The sequence below is a fragment of the Microtus oregoni genome, unplaced genomic scaffold, assembly GCF_018167655.1.
Source record: "Microtus oregoni isolate MIOR12 unplaced genomic scaffold, Mior012 000041F_ref0000270, whole genome shotgun sequence".
Lineage (NCBI taxonomy): Eukaryota > Metazoa > Chordata > Mammalia > Rodentia > Cricetidae > Microtus > Microtus oregoni.
Genome location: NW_024543208.1, coordinates 15,285,387 through 15,298,015, shown reverse-complemented (window position 1 = coordinate 15,298,015; position 12,629 = coordinate 15,285,387). Strand labels below are relative to the sequence as shown.

Below are 12,629 nucleotides of genomic sequence, written 5' to 3'. Positions count from 1 at the left end.
CTGCAGGAGAACAATGAAGAAAACGTGAAGACCTAAGGTAGTCCGTGTGTGGGGGTTGGAGGGCACTAGAGCTGTCACTGCCGTCAGCTGTCTGCATGGGCACAGGCCCAGGCTTAGAGGGGTGTAACAGAGTGGGGGAGGGGAACCGAGATTTGAAGGCTGCTCCAGGTTTGTATGGGATCTGCCCTCTTTGCTTGTTGCCCTGCTGTTGGGGGCCCAGAGGTCAGAGACAAGCCCCTTCAGTGTGAGGCTCAGGCAGCCCTTGCTTCTCTTTACTCTCAGCTAACGACTGGGCTGACCGTTAATTCAAGAATCATTGTCTCTCAATAGCAAAGGAGAACTAGTGAAACCTTCTCTTGGGTTGTTGGAAAGGCAATGGAAGATGCAAGCTTGAGGGTCCCTCATCCAGAGTGTTTCGTACTGGGATTCCTTCATGTTGGACTATTTGCATAGACCTTACTGTGTGAACATCCATCCTCTGAAAATCTGAAATCTGGATCTAAAATTCTACAAAATTTTGAACTTGTGAGGGTCATGGTGGAGCTCAGTAAGATTCAGGCTTTGGAACATTTGTATTTTTGGATTAGGGGTTCACATCTTGTGCTACAAGATGGAGCATCAGCTACAAGTGGTAAAGTACTATAGGGCTCCTGAGTTCCAAGAGCAGCTAAAAACCCAAAATAAAACAAAAACACTTACCATATACATTGGTTACTCACCTAACCCAACATATTCTGGACATGAATTCCCCCTTCTTAAATTGAAAAATTTTTTATACAATGTATTCTGATCATAGTTTCCCCTCTCCCATATTCCAGATCTTTTCTACCTCCCCACCCACCCACCTTCATGATTTTTCTCTCTTAAAAAAACAAGTAAAACCTAAAAACAACCCCCAAAAGCCAGAATAAAACAAACAACAAAAAGAAAAAGCACAAAAAACAAAACTTGTAAGGATGCAAAATTAGACATAGTATACAAGCTAAAGTCCAGTAAGATAAAAAGCACCAAAAAACAAAGCAATAGGAGGCAGAAAAAAATCTATAGAAATCCCCTTGAGTTTGCTTTGTGCTTGCCATCTACTTCTGTGCATGGGAACTACCGTTGTGGTTTGTGTACCCAGGGAGACTTCCCTGGAGAAAACAAATGTTTCCTTTGTAAGTGGTTGTCAATTGGAGTTAGTTCTTGGTGAGGAGTGGGGGATTGTGTCCACTTCTCCCTCTCAGTCCTGGGACCCCAGGCTTGAGCCTGTGCAGGCCTTGTGCATACTATCACAGTCTCTGTGAGTTCATAAGTCTGTCAGACTTGTATCTGGAAGGCACTGTTTCTTTGGTGTCTTCCATCGCCACTAGTTCTTACAATCTTTCTGACTCCTTGTCCACAAAGTTCCCTGACCCCTGAGTCGAGAAGTTTGATGGAGATACCCTATTTAGAACTGGGTGCTCCAAGGTCTCTCATTCTCTGCATACTGTCCAGCTGTGGCCTCTGTATTTGTTCCCATCAACCGCAGGAAGAGTTCTCTGAGGATGGCTGAGCAAGACACTGATCTATGGGTATAGCAGAATATTGTTAGGTTTTCCCACGGACCCATGCCTATCTAGTCCCAGGTTCTTGGCCATGTGGGCAGTGTCAGGGTTATATCTCATGGAGAGGCCTTAAATGCAACCAGATAGTGGTTGGTTACTCACATGACCTTTGTGCCACTATTGCACCAGCATACCATGTAGATCACTAGGCAGGCCACCACTGCATATTGAAGGGTTTATAGCTGCGTTGGCTTTTACCTTTCTTCTCTGGTAGTGTGTAGATACCTTCCAGCACCATGAGCTCTGGTTAGTAGCAGTGAAAATCTTAGTTCAGCACCGGCTTAACTTTTCCATGTTCAATGAAATATGTAGGTGTTGTCTTATGTAGGGTCTTACCAACAGTTTGTAGAGAACAACCAATAGCCCTGTCAATAGTGTAATTTATTTGGGGTGTTTCCATGTTGTCCTTTTAGCCAACAACCTAATTAGATGTAACCCATTCCTGGCCCTAGAAATTGCACTTGGTGGCACAAGATTGCAATGAATTTTGTGGATAAGGAGGCTCTAAGTGAGCACTGGATTCCAGATAAGTCTGTATGGCACAATGGCTCTTGTTTCTTGCTAATTGTTTTCTTTTTAAAATTATATTTACCAATTCCAGCTAATTATAGAGTTGTTGATTTTATTGTGATGTTTTTAGACCCGCATGTATTGACTTTTGTCCTCTCCATCTACTCAGTAACTCGCTTACCCTTTCTTCTTTCTCCCTTTTACTATCTCCTGATCCTCAATGGAACCCTACTGATTTTCAGGCTTTTACATTATTGGGAGTGAGAGTGTCCTAGTCAGCCTCACATATGAGAGTTTACATTGTTAGGAGTGAGAGTATCCTAGTACAGAGCCACTGAGGGAGTCTTGGCTCAGGAATTGTCCAGATCAGACGGACTTGTGACCAAGGTCTGTCTGGGAGGAATTATATTGATGCATGACTACATCAAGGAGGACCCATCCCCCATGACTGACACCTCCCCCTAAGCAGGTGGCCTAGCATGTATGTGAGAGCGGAGTGAACCCACGAGCAAGCCATTCAGTAACATTCTCCTAGCATTTCTGCTTTAGTTCTTGCCTTGGCTTTCTTCAGAGATGGACTGGGACCTGGAAGTGCAAGCTAAAACAAACCCTTTCTTCCCCTAAGTTTGTGGTGTGTATCACAGCAACAGAAAGCAGACTAGAAGACAGCATGTATTACTTATCTGCCCCAACCTTTAGCTTTCTTGTCGGTGGCACAAGGGACTAGCGTGCATTAAACAAGTGCTCCACCACTAAGTTATATCCCATGGGAGTCATTGCTTTCCTCCTACTATGTGATTCCAGACTTCAAACTCAAGCTATCAGGGTTGGAAGGAGGTGCTTCTGCTTGCTGAGCCGTCTTGCAACCCCCTAAACAGACTTTTGACAACCACTTGTATTTCTGTAATATTTGTTGAAAATTCTAGAATTTACAAGACTCATCACCTATTCCTCCTATGGGGGGGTGCACACTTGATTCTTAGTGGGATTCACCCAGGAGTGTTTCTTCTCGTAAAGTCCCCAGCCATCTGCAAAAGAGGCACTTCTCACTGAAGCTTCACACGTGGGAAAGCAGGACTTAGACAGCTTAAGACATGGTCTCAGACAGCTTAAGACATGGTCTCAGACAGCTAGAAAGAAGAGCAGGGACTGAGCCCAGTTCTGCATGATTTGTAACCCACACCAGGCTCTCTGTGTAGGACAAAAGGGACAACTGGAGCAGAAAACCAACCAATCACTGAGCTCCCTGACTCAACCCAGAGTCAGTGAAAGAAACACACTTTGGATCTGAGTCCTGGACCAGGGAAAGAAACGTCTTTATCCCTGAACCCAGGACTAAAGACATGTGCTCCGACTCTGAAACTAGGGTCAGAGAAACACACTTTGTCCCTAGAATCAGAGTCAGTGAAAGAAATATGCCCTGGTCCTGAGATTAGAACAAAAAGGTTAAAAAGGACCAGTGAGAGAAATATGCCCTGGTCCTGAGATTAGAGTAAAAAGGTTAAAAAGGACCAGTGAGAGAAATATGCCCTGGTCCTGAGATTAGAACAAAAAGGTTAAAAAGGACCAGTGAGAGAAATATGCCCTGATCCTGAGATTAGAACAAAAAGGTTAAAAAGGACCAGTGAGAGAAATATGCCCTGGTCCTGAGATTAGAATAAAAAGGTTAAAAAGGACCAGTGAGAGAAATATGCCCTGGTCCTGAGATTAGAGTAAAAAGGTTAAAAAGGACCAGTGAGAGAAATATGCCCTGGTCCTGAGATTAGAGTAAAAAGGTTAAAAAGGACCAGTGAGAGAAATATGCCCTGGTCCTGAGATTAGAATAAAAAGGTTAAAAAGGATCAGTGAGAGAAATATGCCCTGGTCCTGAGATTAGAATAAAAAGGTTAAAAAGGACCAGTGAGAGAAATATGCCCTGGTCCTGAGATTAGAGTAAAAAGGTTAAAAAGGACCAGTGAGAGAAATATGCCCTGGTCCTGAGATTAGAGTAAAAAGGTTAAAAAGGACCAGTGAGAGAAATATGCCCTGGTCCTGAGATTAGAGTAAAAAGGTTAAAAAGGACCAGTGAGAGAAATATGCCCTGGTCCTGAGATTAGAATAAAAAGGTTAAAAAGGACCAGTGAGAGAAACATGCCCTGGTCCTGAGATTAGAGTAAAAAGGTTAAAAAGGACCAGTGAGAGAAACATGCCCTGGTCCTGAGATTAGAGTAAAAAGGTTAAAAAGGACCAGTGAGAGAAACATGCCCTGGTCCTGAGATTAGAGTAAAAAGGTTAAAAAGGACCAGTGAGAGAAATATGCCCTGGTCCTGAGATTAGAATAAAAAGGTTAAAAAGGACCAGTGAGAGAAATATGCCCTGGTCCTGAGATTAGAATAAAAAGGTTAAAAAGGATCAGTGAGAGAAATATGCCCTGGTCCTGAGATTAGAATAAAAAGGTTAAAAAGGATCAGTGAGAGAAATATGCCCTGGTCCTGAGATTAGAGTAAAAAGGTTAAAAAGGACCAGTGAGAGAAATATGCCCTGGTCCTGAGATTAGAGTAAAAAGGTTAAAAAGGACCAGTGAGAGAAATATGCCCTGGTCCTGAGATTAGAGTAAAAAGGTTAAAAAGGACCAGTGAGAGAAATATGCCCTGGTCCTGAGATTAGAATAAAAAGGTTAAAAAGGACCAGTGAGAGAAACATGCCCTGGTCCTGAGATTAGAGTAAAAAGGTTAAAAAGGACCAGTGAGAGAAACATGCCCTGGTCCTGAGATTAGAGTAAAAAGGTTAAAAAGGACCAGTGAGAGAAACATGCCCTGGTCCTGAGATTAGAGTAAAAAGGTTAAAAAGGACCAGTGAGAGAAATATGCCCTGGTCCTGAGATTAGAGTAAAAAGGTTAAAAAGGACCAGTGAGAGAAATATGCCCTGGTCCTGAGATTAGAATAAAAAGGTTAAAAAGGACCAGTGAGAGAAATATGCCCTGGTCCTGAGATTAGAGTCAAAAGGCTAAAAAGGACCAGTGAGAGAAGTATGCCCTGGTCCTGAGATTAGAGTAAAAAGGTTAAAAAGGACCAGTGAGAGAAATATGCCCTGGTCCTGAGATTAGAGTCAAAAGGCTAAAAAGGACCAGTGAGAGAAGTATGCCCTGGTCCTGAGATTAGAGTAAAAAGGTTAAAAAGGACCAGTGAGAGAAATATGCCCTGGTCCTGAGATTAGAGTAAAAAGGTTAAAAAGGACCAGTGAGAGAAATATGCCCTGGTCCTGAGATTAGAGTAAAAAGGTTAAAAAGGACCAGTGAGAGAAATATGCCCTGGTCCATCTTCACCCCCACCAGCTAAACTGACCAGTCCCAGAGCAGGGAAAAACTAACCCAGCCCCCTTCTCCCTGGGAAAGCTCCACCCCTAAAATAAACCTATATAAGCCTCTCAGCCCCTTCAGTTAAGAGCTGCCCTTAATCCTTCCCCGGCAGAGGCAGCCACTCCCCTGTACTCCTCCTTACCAAACAAATCTCTTTCTCAAAAGAGTCTTGGGTGACCACCTTCATTCACCATCACAGACTAGAAGAACCTGGCTGGGACGTCCCTTAGGAGAGCGAGCTAAAAAAAAAAAATCTTGCTGAGACCGTTCCTTAGGGGGCCTCAGCAAGATGGAGCAGAACAGAAAAACCTTACTACCAGGCTCCTTAAGAGGGGCAGAGCAAAGCCAGGCAGGAAAAAGGTAACAGCTTTTCACTTAAGCTGGAGGAGATTGCTACATTTCTGCTTGGGCTTCTGCTTTAGCAAAGTCTTAGCAAAAGAAGAAACATCTTGGGCTGGAGAAGAAGCAGACAGCTCTGCTAGGACGTTCCCTTCAGGGAACAGAGCAGAACTCAGCTATAGCGACTCTCCAGAAGAGCAGGATCCCTATATCCTGACCATCCCCCACCACACCAGCTTCAGGTAACCTGGCTTCCCAATAGTCAGGACACCTTTCCTCCAGGGCTGAGCTGTCCTATTGTGGCTCCAGCCTCCAAAGCTGCCCTATTGCTGCTCCAGATAGCCTGGCTTCCTCATAAGTCGGGATATCTCTGCATCACTACACTGTAATGCATTCCCCTACACACTGTTTTTGTGTTTCAATTGAAGTGGGCAGAGAAAGTGTAAATGAGGGTGAGTGTGGTGGTTTGAATAGGAATGGTAGTCATAGGCTCATGTATTTCAATGCATGGCCATTAGAAAGTGGCAGGGCTACTTGAGAGGGAATGGGAGGTGTGTTCGTTTTGGAGGAAATGTGTCACTGGAGGTGGGCATTGGATTTCAAAAGCTCAACCCAAGCCCCAGTGTCTCTTTCTTCCTGCTGCCTGCAGATCCAAATGTAGAAGAACTCTTAAGTTCCTTCTCCAGCTCCACGCCTGCCTGCATGCTGCCATGCTTCCTATCACGAGGACAGTAGACTAAGCCTCTGAAACTGTAAGCCAGCCCCAATTAAATGCTTTCCTTTCTAATGGTTGCTGGCCATGGTATTTTTTTCATTACGACAGTGACGTAGGGCACTTTGATCCTCAAATCCATTGAGACATTGTCTTGTGGTGAGCCAAGGGGCACACTGGTAGGATGTTTCATGTGGGTTTGATCAAGGTGAAGGATATGTCTAGTCATAGTCATCAGGAAGGGGTATGTATAGGGCTGCTAAAACAGCAAAGAGGATGAAGGAATGATCTTTGTGGGCAGGCTTATGTGTGTGGGCAGGTTGATGTCTGGATGGTTCTAATTTTCTCAGTATTCAAGAGTTAAAATTATTTGCACTTGAAAGATGCAAATTTCTTCACTTTAAACAACAGAAGTGGAGGGTAGAGAAGCACATCGAGCTGCCCAGGATCCCACGACTTCCTTGCTCCCAGGCTACTGGCCTCAAGTCAATCCACTTGTTGCCATTGTCCTGCATCTCTCCTAGGGCATTCTCGCTTGCAAGCAGTACTAGCTGCCTTACCTCAGCTTCAGAATCTGGGGAAGTCCATGCTGGCCCAGATCTGAGCAAACTCACTTTCAGAGACTAAAATGCTTATTTTGGCTGACCTCTGAGTTCACTGACTCATGTTTCCTAGATTTCATTCCTTCTCAGTACTGCATGTGCCCAGGTACTTTCCTCAGGTGCTAAACAGGATGCTGCCTAGGGTGTCCCTTTTCTTATCCATGCTTGTCCCACAGTTCAACTGGGCCAGCTCAGACTCAGCAATTTAAGATGTTACACCCATGAGTCCCTGGCTTCTCTCCACTCCCGATGATGATATTGCTATAGGGCTTTGGCTCCATCATTTCCCACCAGTCCTGGAAGATGGGGTCTCTGGGGACCTCCCAAGAGAATAAAACCCTGTCTGTTTTTTGCTCAAATATGAGGTTTGTCTTTGCTCTTAAATTGTAATCTATTAAAAGACTTTAGGATACAAAATTACTCCTAAACAAAATATTAATATCTGTAGCCTTTTGGAGTGGGGGGAGGGGGAGAACATGCTTTCTTACTAAAGTGTGGCCCGCATCTTCCTTCCTTTTCTTCACATTGCCAGAGTGGGGAAGATAAATGGAACCATGGAGAAATGCCTTCTAGTCTAGCCTTGCATCTCCCTAACCCATTCATGAGCTGATTTCCTAACAACAAATCAGAAGGAAGAGACACGTTTTTCACTTTAGGCATTGTCTGTTTCTATGACCAGTCCCCTTCTTCTCCCTCACAGAGCTGTCCTACTCACCACTAGCAGAGCTCCGGACAGTGGCATCAGGGGGAGAGAGCGCTCTTTGTCTCATCTGAATCTACTGCTTTTATCTAGTATCTTCTCTTCCCATCTGGACCCCTCTGTGATCTCTTATGTGGGACATCAACTAGGAGCCAAGTCTTTTTTAATTTTTTTTTTATTTTATTGAACGCTACCTTTTTTTCTGCTCCCCTCTCTTCTTCTCCCCTCCCCTCCAACAGTCTCCCATGGTCCTCATTCTCCCAATTTACTCAGAAAATCTTTTTCTACTTCCAAAGTAGATTAGAGCCATGTATGTCTCTATTAGGGTCCTTACTGTTGTCTAGGTTTTCTGGGATTGTGAATTGTATACTGGTTTTCCTTGCTTTGTGTCTAAAAGCCACTTATGAGTGAGTACATATGATAATTTTCTTTCTGGGTCTGCATTACCATACTCAATATGATGTTTTCTAGCTCCATCCATTTGCCTGAAAATTTCAAGATTCTCATTATTTTTTTCTGCTGTGTAGTACTCTGTTGTGTAAATGGCTCTATTGTGCTGCCCAGGTGAGGCCCAGGGCCTGCTCTCCTGAGGGTTGCAGCTGCTGTAGGGCAGGGACAGCTCTCTCACCTGCCTGAGGCATCAATGTGTTGGTGTCTCTCGCCCAACCACGCCACCTTGTGGCATATGAGGGGTGGCTGGGTCTCTCGTGCTTGTGTTTTTGGTGCTGGCTCACCCGCACTCTCATCAACAGGGTCAGCTCTGCTGTGCTGTCCAGATGAAGTGCAAGGCCCACTTTCCAAAGCATTGCAGCTGAGACAGGTCAGCTCCCTCACCAACTAGAAGCAGTAGGGGTAATGGGGGAGGACATCTTTCCCTCATGTCCACCACCACACAGCAGACTAGAGAGGCCATACCAGCTATGCCTCTGTCAGGCCCTCAGGGCTGCTTCGCCTGTGCTCCTGTCTTCAGGGCCAACTCTACTGTGCTGCCCAGGCTTTGTGCAGGGTGTACTCTCCTGAGAGCTGCAGCTGCTGGCGACAGGTTGGGTCAGGCGGCAAGGGGTGAGGGGAGGAGGGCATCTTTCTCTTACCCATGCTGCCACATGGCAAGTGAGAGGGGCATGACCTGCTCTCCAGGTCTCACATCCTCAGGGCCAGCTCACCTATGACCTGACAACAAGGGTCAGGTTATTGTGGTGCCCATGTGAGGTGTAGGGCCCTCTCTCCTGAGTGCTTCAGCTGGCGTGGAGCAGGGCCAACTCTATATAGCCCTATCCTCTCTGCTTTCATCAGGGTCACCGACCAAGTCATGCCCTCAGCAGGAGCCCAGACCCAGACATCTGGCCCTGGATGGCAGTAGGACACCTGCCGCAGCCCATTCCTCATTGTTCTTACCGCTTTGAATCTGCCTCTCTCCCATATGCGCAACTCTTTCCGCCTCTCCCTCTCTCCCGTATCATCATTTTGTACCTACCCACTTCTAGCTGAACCCTGCCCCTGCCCTGCCTGGCATGGTGGGGAGCTGTTGCTGTTACTGTAACCTGGCCGGGGGCTAGAGCTCAGGTTTCATCTCTTACACAGTAAGATTCAGCGGGGAATGTAGTTCATTTCTAGTTCAATTACTAACAGGTTCAAGTCCGAGAATGGCATACAGTCTGGTGGGGTAGTGCACCCCTCCTATGCCAGCATTCACCTGTGAGCCCAGCATTCAGTATATGAGGGTAAGGAGTATCAGAAGTTCAAGATTACCCTTGTCTACATAGGAAATATGAGGCTTACCTGGGCCAACAATAAGATACATTCTGAAGTCGTCTAGAACAGTATGTTTCAGTGAGACAGAGCAGAGAGTAAGAGACATCCGTGGGCATGTAAGAAGTTGATGCATGACAGATCTCTCTTTACAGATCAGTGAGAGGGTTCAGTGGCTTGCAGGATGGGCTGACTACCTGTATCAGGGTGTAACCCCACTCCTGTTTCACCTCTAGCTCTGAGGCTGACTTAAATGTGGAAAGTTAAGCTAAAGACAACAGACACACATTTTCACTTGCCCGTCAGTATCTGCACAGGACTCACACTTCAGAGTGTGTGAGCACAATGGCCAGTTGTTCTGTGAGACTGGCCTGGCAAAGGGAGGAACTCAGATAATTGTGAATTGGTGAAAATTCATTGCACAGTTAGGATTTATATATTCTCTATAGGTCTGTTATCCTTCGCAGAAAGTCCCCAAAAGCAGTTGGATTTTAGAAACTTTTTTTTCTAGTGTACTGATAATTTTATTTGTTTTTCCTCCTCTTTTTTCCCTTTCCTTCCCTCCTCTCCTCTTCTCCCCTTCCTTGTCCTTTTCTCCCCTCCCCTTCCCCCTTCCTCCTTCCTCTTCCTCTTTCCCTCCTCCCGCTTCTCCTCTCTTCTTCTTTTTTCTTTTCTTTTTGGGATGGATTGTCAATGTATACCAGGCTAACTTTGAACTCACTCTATGGTCAAGGAGGACCATGACCATGAACTTTTGATTTGCCTTCCCTACCTCCCAAACCAAAGGCTGTAGTTACAGGTACATGCTGCTGTACCTGGCTTATGCTGTCCTGAGGTTTCATACATGCCAGGGAAGCACTCTGCCAACTGAGATACTCCCCTAATGCCCAACATAGGCTTTTTGCTTTTGATATGTTCATGCATATATGTATAGCATGAGTATAGAGGTCAGAGGTCAACTTTGGCTGTCAGTTCTCAGGAACCTCCCACCTTTTGTTTGGAAGAGACTCTGTCATTGGGCTTGACCTTTACCAAGTAGAAGAGGCTAGACAGCATTCAAGCTGCCTGGGGTCCCTGTCTTTATCTTCTGTCCTTCCATTTCTGGGATTACAGGAACATGCCTCTGTGTCTAGATTTTTAGGTAGGTTGTGGGGAGAATTGAAGTTCAGGTTCTCCTGCTTGTGAGACAAACACTTCACCGAGCCATTTCCTTTTTATTAATTGATTTCTGCTGCCATATTTTGTAGCTTGGTCAAGCTTTCATCACGAACCCCAAAGACTGAGTAGTTTACAACAGAAATTAATTTTCTTGGTGCTTCGGAGACTGGAAGTCTGAGATCCAGATGTGGCATGGTTGGTCTCCAGAAGCCTCTACGAGTGTTTTAGAGACAGTGGTCTTCTTTTGATGTCTCTACAGATGTTCCCCTCCAGCTCACAGGAACAGCAATCCCACTGGTTTAAGATTCAGGCCTACAACTTTATTTCAGCTTAAACATGGTCTCATTCAGGGCTGCTATGAGTTCTAGCTTTAGTATATGAATTTTGGCTGACACAGTTTGGCTAGGACAGATGCACTCCCTTAGGGGATTATCTGATAGATGCACACCCTTAGGGGATTATCTGACAGATGCACTCCCTTAGGGATTATCTGACAGATGCACTCCCTTAGGGATTATCTGACAGATGCACACCCTTAAGGGATCATCTGAATCTTGTGGGACTCCTTGATCCTCAGGTATTTTCTACATTGCTGAATTTAGATTGCCAAGATTTTAGTTAAGATTAAAAAAAATTCATGTCCACATTTAACTTTGTTTTCTGTTTTATTTCCTGCTGCCATCTCCAGCATGTTTAAGTATTATGGTTATAACAGGTCTCCAAAATGAGATAGGTAATTTTGCTCCTTGTTTGATTCTGTAAAACAATGGCCCCAAGCTCATTTTACACGTGTCTTGGAGGCTTGGTGGGACTAAGCACTAAAATTCCATCAAAGGTGAGAGGCAGAGCAAGAGGAGAGCTCATAAGGGTGGATGATGAGGAACAAGACCATGGGTATATTCTCTATACAAGGGTCCAGTTTCCAGCCCCTCAAAACACAAAGGAGTAAACAAAACGAGCTGAGTCGAGTTCCTGCCCTGCTCAAAGTCCTCCTAAGCTCCACACTGCACTCCAGAAACAGCTCACCATGCTGACGCCCCTCAACTTCCCATGCTGACGCCCCTCAGCTTCCCATGCTGACGCCCCTCAGCTTCCCATGCTGATGCCCCTCAGCTCACCATGCTGACGCCCCTCAGCTTCCCATGCTGACGCCCCTCAGTTTCCCATGCTGACGCCCCTCAGCTCACCATTCTGACGCCCCTCAGCTTCCCATGCCGATGCCCCTCTGCTTCCCATGGTGACGCCCCTCTGCTTCCCATGCTGACGCCCCTCGGCTCCCCATGCTGACGCCCCTCAGCTCACCATGCTGACGCCCCTCAGCTCACCATTCTGACGCCCCTCAGCTTCCCATGGTGACGCCCCTCTGCTTCCCATGCTGACGCCCCTCGGCTTCCCATGCTGACGCCCCTCGGCTTCCCATGCTGACGCCCCTCGGCTCCCCATGCTGACGCCCCTCGGCTCACCATGCTGACGCCCCTCGGCTCACCATGCTGACGCCCCTCGGCTCACCATGCTGACGCCCCTCAACTTCCCATGCTCATGGTCATCAGCTTCCCATGGTGACGCCCCTCGGCTCGCCATGCTGACGCCCCTCGGCTCCCCATGCTGACGCCCCTCGGCTCCCCATGCTGACGCCCCTCGGCTCCCCATGCTGACGCCCCTCGGCTCCCCATGCTGACGCCCCTCGGCTCCCCATGCTGACGCCCCTCGGCTCCCCATGCTGACGCCCCTCGGCTTCCCATGCTGACGCCCCTCGGCTCGCCATGCTGACGCCCCTCGGCTCGCCATGCTGACGCCCCTCGGCTCGCCATGCTGACGCCCCTCGGCTCCCCATGCTGACGCCCCTCGGCTCCCCATGCTGACGCCCCTCGGCTCCCCATGCTGACGCCCCTCGGCTCCCCATGCTGACGCCCCTCGGCTCCCCATGCTGACGCC

At 46.8% G+C, this 12,629-nt stretch overlaps 1 protein-coding gene across 1 annotated transcript in view; it reads right to left on the bottom strand.

Moving 5' to 3' along the window:
• Tex48 (testis expressed 48) overlaps positions 1-12,275 on the bottom strand; it is a 59,555-nt gene extending 47,280 nt beyond the window's left edge. Inside the window, exon 1 of the mRNA XM_041632364.1 lies at positions 12,181-12,275. Within this exon, the coding sequence (XP_041488298.1) occupies positions 12,181-12,275 (95 nt within the window). The remainder of the gene's footprint in view (positions 1-12,180) is intronic.
• Positions 12,276-12,629: the final 354 nt, after the last annotated feature.